General features: G+C 43.0%; 1 protein-coding gene across 2 annotated transcripts in view; it reads left to right on the top strand.

Annotated features, from left to right (window-relative positions):
* The window catches only part of FGF18 (fibroblast growth factor 18), a 323,948-nt gene that overhangs the window by 113,224 nt on the left and 194,631 nt on the right, over positions 1-16,093 (top strand). For both annotated transcript variants that reach the window (XM_075601657.1, XM_075601656.1), the window contains one exon: positions 1,589-1,769. In XM_075601657.1, coding sequence (XP_075457772.1) covers positions 1,589-1,769 — 181 coding nt within the window. The remainder of the gene's footprint in view (positions 1-1,588; positions 1,770-16,093) is intronic.

Genomic DNA, 16,093 nt, shown 5'->3' with positions numbered 1-16,093 from the left:
GGCTCTGCCTGAGACTCTCCTCCCTCCCCCCCCCCCCCTCACAGACAGGCAGAGCTGCGGACCCGCGGCGGCTCTGCCTGAGACTCTCCTCCCTCCCCCCCTCCCCCCTCACAGACAGGCAGAGCTGCGGACCCGCGGCGGCTCTGCCTGAGACTCTCCTCCCTCCCCCCCCCCCCCTCACAGACAGGCAGAGCTGCGGACCCGCGGCGGCTCTGCCTGAGACTCTCCTCCCTCCCCCCCTCCCCCCTCACAGACAGGCAGAGCTGCGGACCCGCGGCGGCTCTGCCTGAGACTCTCCTCCCCCCCCCCCCCTCACAGACAGGCAGAGCTGCGGACCCGCGGCGGCTCTGCCTGAGACTCCTACTCCCCTCACAGACAGGCAGAGCTGCGGACCCGCGGCGGCTCTGCCTGAGTCTCTCCTCGCCCCCCCCCCCCCACCCCCCGGCGAGACGCGGCCGCACCGGGCACCGGGCAGATACCTAATAAAGGCCCCCCCCCTCCGGAAGTGCTGCGTGGGCAGAGGCAGTGTCGGCGGGGAAGGGGGGCAGCGTGTCATCGTCAGCGGGAGCTGGCTTGGTGCTGTGGGGAACGCAGCTCACTCTACCTACCCCCCCCCCCCCCCCCGTTCCATGCCTCGGCCGAGGGAGGTCAGCAGGAGTGGCGGCAATTAAATTTTGAGGGCTGCCGCCGCCGCATGTCAGCGGGTGGGGGGACCAGAGCTCGTTATGAGCTGCGGCGGCGGATACCCTCCATGATCCCTGGGCTCCTCTCCTCGACCCAGGCGGCGCTGAGTCAGCGGGACGCAGGAAAGCGGAGGTAGGGAGGAGAGAGGCTGCGCAGCATGTCAGCGGCCGTTAGGAGCGGCGGCGCATATGTCATGGTGTGTGGGGGGTGTGGGGCTGGGTGGGGTGTGGGGGGTGATTAGGAGCGGCGCCGGCGGCTATCGCCGCCGCCGCCGCATCTGATTTGTGGAGCGGGTGTGATGTCAGTGTTGGGGTCGGGCTGAGCCAGAACACAGCCCGGCCTCAACTGCCAGCACTGACGTCACATCCGTTTCATTTCTGTCTCCACAATTCTTTTTTGCCCCATCACGAATGAGGTGCCACTAAGGAAGTTTCACTTCAAAAGAACAAAAAGCACTCTGTAATAATAGTCACTGGTGTGGGTGCAGATCCTATAATGAAGAATAAGCAATACGATACCGTTTGGAAACGAAATCAGCAGGCAGCACTCCAGAATTGAACAAACAAGTGTATTGAAAAAATAAACACAAAACCAACGTTTTGGTCCACGAATGGGACCTTTGGTCACACCACCTTGACAAAGGTCCCATTCGTGGACCGAAACGTTGATTTTGTTTATTTTTTCAATACACTTGTTTGTTCAATTCTGGAGTGCTATATATATATATATATATATATATATATATATATATATATATATATATATATATATATATATATATATATATATATAATATTTACACAGACTTACCATTAGCTGCTAGGCTTGCTTTAGACTATTAATAAAACTGTCCAGACCTTGTTCACTGTAATAGACTACTTATGAGGGATTTCTTATTCAACAGATGTTTGCTGCTGAGGAAAATGTGGACTTTCGGATACATGTGGAAAATCAAACAAGAGGGAGAGATGATGTGAGCAGAAAGCAGCTTCGACTCTATCAGCTTTATAGTAGAACAAGCGGAAAACACATCCAGGTCCTTGGAAGACGTATAAGTGCAAAAGGTGAAGATGGAGATAAATATGGTAAGATCTTTTATTTTACAGTCGCAGTGTAAATATGAAAGAAAATGCTTTGCTGTAAATGAACATTGTGACCTACACAGAAGATTTTACATAACTGGTTGAAGCAGATTAGTAGAAAATATTTGTTCAACATTTATGTTTATGTTCAATAATAATTTCTTTTTGAGCATAGCAAAGGACTGGATGAAGATTTCTAGTGTATATTACCTTGATTTTTTTCTATTTTATAATTTTTCAGATTGCTATCACAGTAAAATGTATAATCTATTGTTTTAAAACAAATGGGCTGGGCAGACTGAAAGAAAGGATGTGTGTGTATACCCCTTCCTAATAAGAGCACTGGAGTCTTCAGAGCTCTCTTGAAGGACTGTATACCAATTTGACACCATTTGGTCAATTACTGCAGCCAAAATAGAGAGACAGGTTTAAGTCAGATAAGACTTTGGGGTATGACACATTCAAAAGTAGAGATATTAACTGACTGGAAGTTCCATGATGGATTATTGCTCCTTGGTGGCTGGATCTGACCCATGGGTTGCCAGACAGTCTGTTGTAACCATGTTATAGAGTTTAGATGGTTTGAGGTATCTACAGTATGCATGGTTCTTTTGTTAATCAGAATCACAAAATTCATGCACAATTGTCAGGTGTAATAAAATCCTCCATACAGTGCTTAATAGATGTGTAGTCCCAGACACAAAAACACATCAACACTTTTCCGTCTATCATAAAAGGGCATATTTATTAGGCAGTGCTACTCCACAAAACACCTTCCAGCACAGCTTATTAAATATGGTCCTTCATGTCCGATTCAGGTGAGTGGATTGTATCTGGTATGGAAGGTGTTTAGAGAGAAACATAAATTATTAAACATGGCCTTTTATGGTCCATATACAGGATGGAAGTTGTGTTGTGTTGACGTTTAGTTTTTAGCACACTTGTTGAAATGTTGGATTGAAGCAAAAAGGGTGACATTTGCACATTTCTAAATGTGCAGTATATAACAAAAACATGAACAACTACTTGGTTTCTGAGGGATTTCTTTAATTTATTTTGGAGATATTCACAAAATATGGTAGATGCATTGATTGGACTCTGCTGCTATGTATCAAAAGCTAATTTCAACTCAATTGTATGTCTAATAACTACATTCAAAAACAGTCGTAAGCATCTACAGTAGAAGTTTAAAGAAGTTAACCTTCCCAACAGCAATTGGTCCTTAAGTCAGATAAGTGGATACAAGAGTGTTTTTCTTAACTAATATTGACATTCCTGACGGCATCATTTAATTATTGCATTAGTCACACATATTAAAAGGAGAGGCACTGATATCATGACTCCTGAAACAATGTTGGATAACGTTCCATCTGATAGAATTGATACAAATGTTTCAGTTAAATCTACAGTACTTTTGTTCCATTAACAAATTTGAGGGCTTATGTAGTAAATTAAAATACCATTCACATGTCTCAGACAGATCTTTCCCCATTATCACTTAGCAACAGTGCTTCCACTGCAGCCAGGGATTCTGGGAAATAACATGAAAATGAGCATAATGCATCACTCTTTACTTCGTATCCATTTTAACATGGAACCCCATAATTTTATGCCTGCCGTGTAACACAGCACGCCTTATTAAAGAAGTACCTAGTTAGTAAACCTACTCAAAGACAGTTGTTTCGACCTTTTAGATCTTATCGGTGCAAGGTTGGTTGCTGGCTATGCCATGTGAAGCTGGTACGTGGTTTTAACCAGCCATTAAAAAGTTAGAGTGGGTAAAAAAGTGAAAAAACCTCCACCGTACAGTGTACAGTAAATAAAAATACCACCTGTATTTGCAGGGCTTATATACCGGTAGTTATTGTAACTTTTGAGAAAAGAATAATAAATAGGATTGAGTATCTGGTCAATCGACATTTTTCTGGTTAATTTGGTTAAGGTCCTTGAGAAAGCGTCAGTGTGACGCGAAACGATCGTCGGTGGGCGCTCCTCTGTGACGTCATCCCATGTGACGGCGCGGCGGCGTCTAGCTTAATCTCCAGGCAGCCTCCCTCTGTGTTTTCAGTGAGGAGGTCTGCCGCTCTACAAGATAGGGATTTAGCTCAACCCACCCAGCAGTTTAATGTTCTGTGGTGTTCATGAAAACACCACGCCGGGTGGAGCTTTGCAGTCGTTTTACCATCGGAGTCGTAATTGGTTTACCCTATATAGCAGCTACCTAGGTATCATTTTATTTTGACAGTAATATCACTGAGTAGCTGCAGGGCACAATCACTGACTCCAGACTGCTTACACAGGTCATTTATACCCACTGACCTGAACCTGGTATCTGTACACTATTCGTGAGGTTTTTATATTACAACCTGTTACATTAACGGATCAGATATCTTCCCTATCATGCCACCGCTGCCCTCATAGAGGAGCCGAGCAGCAGTTTATTGCTTATCTTTACCTTTTACCTGCTCTCAAATTAGGCTTTGGTATTCTGACATGTACATATACCATTGTCAGTCTGCCTAAATGGAGACCTTGTATGAAATGTATTTATACAATGTATCCAAGGTTTCCACTTAGCAGTCTCACTATCCTAGCTACACTGTAGCCTACTTTTTGGTAACTATTTACTTTTATCTTGCGTTGCCTTGAAGGACTATTTCATTTTTTGCTTTGTTACTTCATATATTGAGAGTATTCAGACCTTGTATCTGGCAACTATTTGCCTCAAGTATCTACCTTACTAGGCTGTATGCAGTACATCAGTTTGGTGCACAATTTATTATTCATCAGCAGGGTGTATTTTATTTATACACCCTTCGCTGCTTTCAACTACAGCCTATCTCTGTACTCTTTTATGAGTGACAACTTTATCAGGAGTGGTTTGAAAGATGTGTGACTGTCTGACATATTACAGACAGATACCACACCTTTCCACATATACTTACCACACTGAGGCACCGTTTACATTATGATTTGAATATATTTTCTTTAGGTGCCAGTTTTCTTTAGTCATTCCGTCTACCACCCCCACCAGTTTATTCTCTGACTGGGAGGTAGCTTGTTTAATACTCATTTTATTAATATTGTTGTGTGTTAAGCCTTTTCATTTTTTATACCCATACATTATATACCAATAAAGGTTAAATTTTATCTTAGTACATTGCATACACCACTTTATGAGTGCTTGTTCTATAGGGGTTCTTTTACTTGTCTAGGCAAGTGTAGTTGTTTGCTTCAAATTATTTTTTAACAAATTGTTGAACTCCAACATTCAACCCTGAAAAGTTCTTTAAGTACCTTAATAACAAAAAAATGAGAAAAGAAAATATAGGACCCTTTCAGTGTGAGATGGGTAGGCAGATTATTGGAGATAAGGAAAAAGCTGAGGTATTAAACAAATTCTTTGCCTCTGTGTTTACCAGGGAAGAATCAAGTTCAATAGTTGTGCCGCAGGAGGAAGCCACAACCTCAATATTAATGAACAATTGGTTAACTGAGGAAGAAGTTCATAAGCGACTTGAAAAAATTAAAGTAAATAAGGCACCTGGCCCCGATGGCATACATCCAAGAGTTCTCAAGGAGTTAAGTTCAGTAATAGCCAAACCATTATATTTAATATTCAAGGACTCCATTTCCACAGGCTCAGTACCACAAGATTGGCGTAAAGCAGATGTGGTGCCTATATTTAAAAAGGGAGCTAGATCACAACTGGGAAATTACAGACCTGACTTCAATAGTAGGGAAACTACTTGAAGGTTTAATACGGGATAATATTCAGGAATACCTAATGGAAAACAAAATTATTAGTAATAGTCAGCATGGATTTATGAAGGATAGATCTTGCCAAACTAACCTTATTTGTTTTTTTGAGGAGGTAAGTAGGAATTGCGACCAGGGTAATGCAGTTGATGTGGTTTTGCAAAGGCTTTTGATTTTGCAAAGGCTTTTGATACGGTTTCACACAAGAGGTTGGTGTACAAAATAAAGAAAATTGGACTCATTAATAATATATGCACCTGGATTGAAAACTGGTTAAAGGACAGACAACAGAAGGTTGTCATAAATGGAACTTTTTCAGGTTGGGCTAAAGTCGTGAGTGGAGTACCACAGGGATCGGTACTGGGACCCTGCTTTTTAACTTGTTTATTAATGACCTTGAGGTTGGGATCGAGAGCAAAGTCTCCATCTTTACTGATGATACTAAATTGTATAAGTTAATAGAATCAGAGCAGGATGTAATTTCTCTTCAGAAGGACTTGGAGAGACTGGAAACGTGGGCAGGTAAATGGCAGATGCGGTTTAGTACAGATAAATGTAAGGTTATGCACTTGGGATGCAAGAATAAAAAGGCGACTTACAAATTAAATGAGATATATTGGGGGAATCCTTGATGGAGAAGGATTTAGGAGTGCTTGTAGACAGCAGGCTTAGCAATAGTGCACAATGTCATGCATTAGCTGCAAAGGCAAACAAGATCTTATCTTGCATCAAACGGGTAATGGAAGGAAGTATACATAATTATGCCCCTTTACAAAGCATTAGTAAGACCACACCTTGAATATGGAGTACAATTTTGGGCACCAATCCTAAGAAAAGACATTATGGAACTAGAGAGAGTGCAGAGAAGAGCCACCAAATTCATAAAGGTGATGGACAATCTAACTTATGAGGAGAGGCTAGCTAAATTAGATTTATCTACATTAGAAAAGAGGCGTCTAAGAGGGGATATGATAACTATATACAAATATATTCAGGGACAATACAAGGAGCTTTCAAAAGAACTATTCATCCCACGGGCAGTACAAAGGACTCGGGCCATCCCTTAAGGTTGGAGGAAAGGAAATTTCACCAGCAACTAAGGAAAGGGTTCTTTACAGTAAGGGCTGTTAAAATGTGGAATTCATTACCCATGGAGACTGTGATGGCAGATACAATAGATTTGTTCAAAAAAAAGGTTGGACATCTTTTTAGATGGGAAAGGTATACAGGGATATACCAAATAAGTATACATGGGAAGGATGTTGATCCAGGGATTAATCCGATTGCCAATTCTTGGAGTCAGGAAGGAATTAATTTTCCCCCTTAATGGGTTTTTTTGTTTGCCTTCCTCTGGATCAATAAATAAGTATAGATATAGGATAAAGTATCTGTTGTCTAAATTTAGCATAGGTTGAACTTGATGGACCTACATCTTTTTTCAACCTCATCTACTATGTAACTATGTAACTATGTAACATTGATTGACTAATAACGGATTATAATATCCGGGAGTAAAGGGTTCAGCAATGCCCTTTTTTACACCATGCTTAAGGTGCATAATGTTTTTTTCCCCTGGCTCCTTGGATGCTGCATTATGTCCAGAATTAGGTCATTTTCATTTTCTGTTACCAACAGGTTCTCCATTACCAATGTTAAAGAATTTAACTCAATTTTATCGTCTCTTACCAATCATTCATTTGATGTACTTTATACTAATATTCAACAACAACAGCAGCGTTTACACATCATTGACCAAATGTGTCCACCAAAAAAGCAATCCTCCTACTGCTATTTTGATAGAAATGTTACATCTTGTTTTATATAATAATACATATATATTTTTTAAATATGAACATTTTATTTACAAAGAAAAGGATTGGCTATGTGGGCTTGCTGTGTTCTCCAAATCTTGCCAACTTTTTTGTTGTTGACTTTGAATGCTCGCTGTTCACACAGCTTTTAAGCACAGCATAGGATTAGATGCAAAGCCAGTGAAACCACTGCTATATGCTACACGATGGAGGTTTTGTGTTGCCTTTTTCACCCACCATAACTTATATAAAGTATGGTAAACCTACCCAGCCTTGAAAATTGCAGGGCCAGTCCAACCAGCCTCACACTGATGAGACCCAAAAGGTCAAAACAGCTGTCTGTGAGTGTGTTCACTGGCTTTGCATCTAATCCCATGCTGTGCTTAAAACCTGTGTGAACAGTGAGCATTCGCTTTTAAGGGTTCCATGTAAAAATGGATTTCAGATAATAGGTGACACAGTGTGCTCATTTGCATGTCATTTCCCAGAATCCCTTGCCGCAGTTGAATCACTGTATGCTTGGTCATAATGGTGAAAGGCAGGGTTGCATATATGTATCCCATACTTTCTGGAATCTAGTCATAGTCTTCAAGATAGCTCATTAGATTTTCCATAAGCATAACATGGGATATTTTTTCACTGACCTTTCTATATGTGGGAGGGCTGGTCTGTTTTCAACATCTAACGACTAAACATCTGTTAGCATTGAGGATATGTACTATTAGTTGTCATTTTTATTCATACCTTCTAATGGTTTGTTTACGAGTAGGAACCATGGACATTAGTACCTTAACCCCGGTGGTATCAAGAATAAACTTAAACATCTCCCATAGGGGCTGAATCTTAGGGCAGTTCAGCTAGATATTGGACAAGGATCCTCTCTGTCCACACCTCTCCAACATAATGGGGAAATATTTGGATCAAATACATTTAGAATAGAGCAATTTATAGGAATTCTCTTTTATTAAAGTACAGGGAAGCCTTTAGCCTCTGCTTCCCAGATGTCTTGCCAAAGCCTCCCATTCAAGTTCCTCACCAAATTCCGTCTCCCAGGCCAACATATATCTATATTTTTCTTGGCGACCCAATGTAGTAAGATAATAATATAAAGATGATGTCATTTAGTTTTTTTTTCAAAAGCTTGTCTACACATCTTCTCATAGTATGTGAGGTCTAGGATGTTATCCCGGTAAAAATTTTCCTCGACAAAATGTCTAACTTGTAAATAACGTGTGCTATTTCTCTCTCTAGTTTTTTAAGAAGAGGGGTAAAGTTTGCTTTATATAATGAGTTGATATCTTTTGGGGATTGGATGCCCAGATATTTTAATGATATTGGGTCCCATTTAAAATCAAAATTAATCTGCAATAGTTTTGTCAATTGATGGGGAGATTAATACTGTAGGCCTCTGATTTTGAATTGTTCATTTTAAATCCTGAGTGACTACCAAATTTGGACAATATACTGAAGAGGTTGGGAAGGGACGTCAAGCGTTTAGAGAATGTTAATATTATATTGTCACGGGAGACCAGTACTTTTCAACCGAAACCACAGGGATTACTAGCACCAGACAAGACAAAGTTATTGAATAAAATGGGGTTTATTCTGGCACACCAGCAGACCAACAAAAATGTACAAAACATGATACAATACCAACTGGGGGCCCGGGGAGTAGACTCTAGCCTCGCTAGGTGCAGGGGCCTGCTTCAAGAAGGCTTGTCCTGTCTGCTTCTCGTCCAGGATCTCAGAGGGCTGATCCCACAGCAGCCCCTCTGAGATATCTCTCCAGCTGGTCACTGTAAAAAATCAAGCTCCTTTACAGAATGTCTCTCAGGCTCTCTGTCTCTCAGATAGTCCTCTGAGGGTAGATCTCCACACACATTCCCAGAATGTCTCTCAGTCTGTTAGCCTCTCTTGCTCTCAGATGCTCTCTGAAGGTAGAACTGATTCTCTGATCAGCAGCACCCCTTATATAGCCCTCTATGGCTATCTATTGCATGGGAGGGGGCTACTGGACAATCAGAGCACAAATTAAGCTAGTACCACAACAGCCAGAGGGCGTGCTAAGAACCCACCCCCATCCCTGATTGTTCACTTAATCCAATTAACACTTTACAGGGCTGACTCCCAAATCACATCACAGTGCTTACACATAGATCACAAACACTTCATCTCATATTGTTTGCTTAACTAGACTTGGGAATTGAATTAACAGGGGACAATGTTGATTCACTAAACTATGGGATTGCATTTACAGGAAATAACAAATACAGACTTTGAAATACATTGTTACAGACATAGAAATACATTTACACATTCCCTGTTCTTCCCCAGTTGTTAAATACATTTGGCCAAAATAAGCCTTACAAAGATGGCCAAGTTACATAGATTTAGGGGTAGCTAGCTGGGCTTCATCCCAGTTTTGTGATGCCAGCTAGCCCTACCATCACATATATCATTGGCGAATAAAGCTCTTTTAAATTCTTCTTTCGCTACCTTGAACCCGGATATATCTATAGAGTTTCTTATGAAACAACTAAGTGGCTCTATAGAAAGAGCAAATAGCAGGGGTGAGAGGGGACAACCCTGTCTGGTCCCATTTGTTATTGGGAACTGATTTGAGAGTTGCCCATTGATTGTTGTAGTTGCTGTCGGAGATTCATACAGGGCTTACCCCATTCATAAAGAATAAGCCAAATCCAAATGCCTCTAATGTATTAAACATAAATTCCCAATCCAGCCTATCAGAGGCCTTTTCTGCGTCTAGGTTTAGGACCACCAACAGCGACATTCTTGATTGAGCTCTATGCATAATATTAGCTAGTCCCCTGGTGTTATTAGAGGTTTGCCTACCAGTAATAAAGCCCACTTGATTGGGATGAATTATTGTAGGCATGATTGATTTTAACGTTGGCCAAGACCTTGGCATATATTTTTATCTCCGAGTTGAGCAGAGAGATGGGGCGGTAACTGCCACAAATTAGAGGATATCTTCCTTATTTGGGTATTACTACTATAGTAACTTGGGACATTTCTTTTGAGGGGCTTAGTCCTTTTAGAAATGTATTAAATAATTTTGTTAGGTGAGGGACCAGTATTGCACAATTTTTTTTTTATAATATTTATTTTAAAAGCCATCTGGCCCAGGCGTTTTCTCATTTTTCAGTGATTTGATAACTTCAACTTCTAGTCCTGTAATTGGGTTTCGAGTTTGTTTTTATCTATCGTAGATATTTTCTGTAAGGCACACCTATGTAGAAAAGAAGAGGGCAGACCTCGATCTTGTTGTTCTTTTTTATGACATTTTGACAGATTATATCATTATTGATAGTATTTTTTTAAATCAGTTCCGATCTCTGGTTTGGATCATAATTTTTTTGCCCAGTATTATTACGAATTGAGAATATTTGACCTTTTCTTTTTCTGGTTTAATTTATTTGCTAATAGCCGGTCTGCCTTGTTTCCTTTTTAATAATATTTTTAGTAAGGAAATTTTAGAGTAGGAATTCCATTAGAGTAAGGAATTTAGTTGTTCTTTAATTTTGGTCATATGTTTAAAGTGTATATATGAGGGGTTTGTTTAATGTGATCTCTCAGTCTTTTCTAGTTCTTGGGTTAGTCTATCTATAGCCTATAACTTTTGCTTCATTTTCCCAGCTCCGATTGCAGTTAGCTTACCCTAATAACCGCTTTATGGGCATCCCACAGAGTAGTACAGCAGTAATCTCTTCAGCACTTTCAGTCCTGTCTCCTCACCAGCTCTCCTGCATGTGTGTACAGCCTGGGGTTTTAACACCTTGATTATGCAGCTGGGGTCAGACTAATTAAGCAGCCCTTCTCAACTTAACCTCATCACTGCTGCACTGCAAGCCTAAACATAGGTTTTCCAAGCATATGGCTGGTGAAGTTCATTCACCCTGTCACAGTCATCCTTTGCAATATCGTTCATTTACTCGAAAATGAAATAATACATCAACATTTCTGAACCACCCTATTAAATGGGGCTGAAAATAATATCTCAAAATGTCAGGGTTTTAAATACCCCCCAAAACTGAAGGATGATACTTGATGTTTGTGTGGCCAGGCTACAAGAGACCTACCTGCTACCCAAGGATCAAAAACTGTTAGCTAGTAAATATTTCCCGTGAATATTCCAAGCCCACAAAAAAAGTGTTGTAGCAATACTACTCCATAAAAAAACCTTAATTTCCCACTTGACATGATTAAAGTAGATAGAAAGGTTATTTTCTAATTGTTATTGGCCTCCTCAACCTTGTACAGGCCACTCTAGTCAATGTTTACGTCCCTAATACAGATCAATCTTTGTTTTTCAAAGAGGTAATGGGCAAAATTGACAAATTAAAAAAAGGTACGTTAATATTAGGAGGAGACTTTAATATAACTCCAAACCCCAAAATAGACAAAACAGGCCTAATATCACACTCCTCAACAAATAAAAATCTCAGGAAGCTATTTAAAGACATTTCCCTCTTGGACTCCTGGAGAATCCTCAATCCAGAGCTAAAGGGTTATTCTTTTTTTTCTAATGTCCCTGGTACATTCACCAGAATAGACTACATCATGGTTGAGTCCTCACTTTGTACCCGTCTTGCTGTGGCAAAGATATGCCCCACTGCTTGGTCAGACCACAGATCAATTTTAGTAACCTTTAAAAACTTGGGCCCCACACACAAATCCCTACTCTGCAGCCCAGCTCCTAACCCAGCAGCAGGCAGCACAGGAGGAGCGGATGGCCAAGCTGCTGACCCAATTCCAGGGGTCTGCCAGTCCAGAACTTGCAAACAAACCCCCGGTAATCCTGAGGAAAATGGCTCCGAACGAGGATCCAGAAGCTTTTTTACTGACATTTGAAAGGGTTGCCGATGCTCAGGGCTGGGCGGCAGATCACTGGGCCACTGCTTTGGCCCCGTTCCTCATAGGAGAAGCCCATATTAGGACCTTGATAAAGTGGTTTTTGGAACACGAAACGCGTAGGAGGGTTAGTGCCTCCACTTTTTTAGATGGATCAATAAACAATTATTTTTAACACCTTTGTTTGGGACCCACCCTTTGGCTGCTGCACCAAAATCATCTTGTTCTTCATGTTTACCTCTTCACTCCAGGCTGCACGCCTACTAGGACATCAGGATTGAGAGATTTTAGTGAGTACTTTCTTATTCATGATTGCTTAATGTGAGTCCAGGGACCATCCCAATGAGGGTTTGATGGGATTTTCTAGCCCTACACCTTGCCTTTCAGGGTATTTTGTCCCATCTGGGGACTTTACTACCTTCAAGCAGTTATCTATATCCTTATCCAGTCCTGTGTTATGAATATATGAATATATACGTCTAATGGATGCAATGCTGAAGCGCCTTTGTCACTTGGAAATGGGGCTCATATGAGGGCCTCCCTGCAGATCAGGCAATGGACTACCGACAAGTAAAAGCCGCCATACTGGATCGCTTAGGTCTGACCCCAGAGACCTACCGGCAGCAGTTCCGGAACATGAATTACATCGCTAAGATGAGACCCCGGATCCTCGCTCAGCGGTTATTGGACTTGTGTACGTGCTGGATACAACCCGAGGAGTGCACTAAGGAGGCAATTCTTGAGCAGGTGGTTTTGGAACAATTCCTACAGATAATATCCCCTTCCGCACGCTCGTGGGTAAAACGCCACACTGCTGAAACCCTAGCTTTGGCAGTCCGTCTCGTGGAGAACTTCCTTGGAGCTGAGGAGCAGGGGAGTGTCCTGGACCCAACGGATCCGACTCCACCAGCACTTGCGGATGCCCAAAGAGGGAGGTCGGATCAACGGGGAACCTACGGCCCGTCCACGCGCTACCGCCAAGTCAAACGGAAGGAGCAGTCGTTCCAGCAAGGGCGGAGTCCAAATGCTGGTCCCCACCAAGACCCTCATCTACTTCCTGATGTCGGCTCATCGCAAAATGAGAGGAGCTTCTGAGGACGTTGCCCACAGGACCCACCAGATGCCTGGTCTCCAGTATCCGGTCCAGCAGAGCGCTATCCACGGCCCCCTCCTACGAGGGAACCCTCTCCATGTTCCGCCTGCGGAGAACAAGGCCACTGGCATGTGGACTGTCCACGGATGGATTGTTCATTCGGCAGGAACGTCGCCTCGGCCTTCACGGGAGAAAACTACAAGTCTTGGCTACTTCCAGCCCAGGTTGGGGGAAAAACCGTCCAGGCCCTTGTAGATTCGGGCTCTGGGAAAACTCTGGTCTTCCAGGGACTGTTACCGCCTAACGTGTGTTCTTTTGACTCTCCATGGAGCATAGAATGTATACACGGCGATGTAAGATGGTATCCGACGGCCAAAATCCGGCTACAGGTAAAGGGTCAGGAGGCCTACCTCGAAGTAGGAGTCGCTCCTTGGCTCTCTGCCCCATTGTGCTTGGCCGGGACTGGCCTTTCTTTTCGGACCTAATGGCCCCAGTCTCTCACGAGGAGCCTTATTCGGTGGCTCAAGAGAACCCTGGCAAACTGTTCCCCTTCTCTGCAGACCTTTTCCCCAGCCGACACCGGGTTCCAAAGACTCGGAAGCAAAGACGCTCCGACAAACAGAACTGGTTGCAGACATCTGGGTCTCAAGGTGACCATTCTAGTAGCCAGAGGTTACAAGTGATTGCTGGGGATGGCCAGAGGGAGGGGGATATGGGCCCTGGAGATTTACCAGACCAATACCTCCCTGACTTTCGCCAGAGGCAAAGGGAAGACCCAGTCCTTGCTAGACAGTATGACAAGGTGGTAAAAATTGATGAGCAGATTTTAAATGCACAGGGGGTGATAGTATTCCCCCATTTTGAATTATCAAATGATATCCTGTATAGGGTGAATAGGCAGACACAAACAGGGGAGGTCACCAGTTCCCAAGGCGTTTGTTAAATCTGTGTTCACTCTAGCCCATACTGTCCCTTGGGGTGGTCACCTGGGCAGGGATAAAACATTGGACCGTATTTCGTCCCGATTCTATTGGCCAGGGATGCATAGTGATATTGCTAAGTTATGTGCGGCATGTCCGGAGTGCCAGCTAACTAGTCCGAAGGGACAAAAACCATCCCCTTTGTTTCCTCTACCCTTGGTGTCAGTTCCCTTTGAGAGGATTGGGGTAGACTAGGTAGGACCTCTAGAAACTTCTGCGAAAGGACACAGGTTTATTCTTGTAATAGTTTACTATGCAACAAGGTATCCTGAGGCGTTCCCCCTGAGAACAGCAACGGTGAAGCAAGTAGCCAACAAGTTGTTGGAGCTGTTCTCATGGGTTGGACTTCCCCAGGTTATGTTGACAGACCAAGGTACAAATTTTATGGCTAAACTGATGCAGGATGTCTTAAAATTACTAGCGGTCAAGTCGGTTTGGACATCGGTCTACCATCCACAGACTGACGGATTGGTGGAAAGATTTAACCGAACTCTAAAAGGGATGCTGAGGAAATTTGTAGATTCAGAGAAGAGAGCCTTGGATGAACTTCTCCCTTTTCTGCTGTTTGCAGTGCGGGAAGTTCCCCAGGCCTCCACGGGATTCTCTCCATTTGAACTGCTGTATGGCCGCCAACCCCGGGATATCCTAGACCTCCTAAAGGAGTCCTGGGAGGAACAGCGGTCCCCTTCTAAAAATACCCTGCAATATGTACTAGACCTTAGGAAGCGCCTTGATGTGTTTGGCCATTTTGCTAGGGAGAATCTTAGATCAGCCCAGGACAGCCAGGAGAGACATTACAATCAGAATGCTCGCATGAGAGTGTTTCACCCAGGAGACCAGGTGATGTTATTGTTACCCAGTTGTGAGAGCAAACTCCTAGCCAAATGGCAGGGTCCATTCGAAGTACTCCACCACACGGGTGATGTGGATTACAAGATCGCTCAACCAGGGTCCAGGAAGGGTAAACAAATTTACCATGTGAACTTGCTGAAACCCTGGAAGATGCAGCGGTCTCTATTCATTCACCCGGTGGAGGAGGAAATGGATTTGGGTCCTCAGCCCCCACGGGAGAACATCGTGGGTGATGATAAAATCCCAATGGGTAGACAGTTGTCCTCTGAACAAAAAGGGGACTTGTTAGAAATAATTACAATTCCATGATGTTTTTTCTGATTTGCCAGGGCAAACTAATTTAATTTCACATGTGATCGAGACAGCACCTGGGGTAAAAGTACGTTCCCGTCCTTATAGGTTGCCTGAGAGTCGTAGGGCCCTGTAGAGAAGGTGGTACAAGAAATGTTACACTTAGGAGTGATTGAGGAATCATGCAGTGAGTGGTGTAGTCCACTAGTTATGGTTCCTAAACCCGATGGGAAGGTACGATTTTGTGTGGACCTCCATAAGGTCAATGCGGTATCCAAGTTTGACGCATATCCGATGCCAAGGGTGGACGAGTTAATTGACGCCCTTGGTAACGCGGAATATATATCCATGCTGGACTTAACAAAAGGATACTGGCAAATACCCTTAGAGGAAAAGTCCAAGTGCAAAACAGCCTTTGCCACTCCCATGGGTTTATACCAGTTTGTGACAATGCCATTTGGACTGCATGGAGCCCCAGCCACATTTCAGAGACTCATGGATAAGGTGCTGAGACCCCATAGGGCTTATGCCGCAGCCTACCTAGATGGCATTGTCATTTATAGTAAACACTGGCGGGCTCATCTAAATAGGCTGAAAGCGGTCCTCAAATCTCTAAAAGAGGCAGGGCTCACAGCCAACCCTAAGAAATGTGCCTTAGGTAAGGCGGAA

Source organism: Ascaphus truei, chromosome 5 (assembly GCF_040206685.1).
Source record: "Ascaphus truei isolate aAscTru1 chromosome 5, aAscTru1.hap1, whole genome shotgun sequence".
Lineage (NCBI taxonomy): Eukaryota > Metazoa > Chordata > Amphibia > Anura > Ascaphidae > Ascaphus > Ascaphus truei.
Note: the sequence above shows the minus strand (reverse complement) of the source record. Positions and strands in the feature narration are given on the sequence as shown.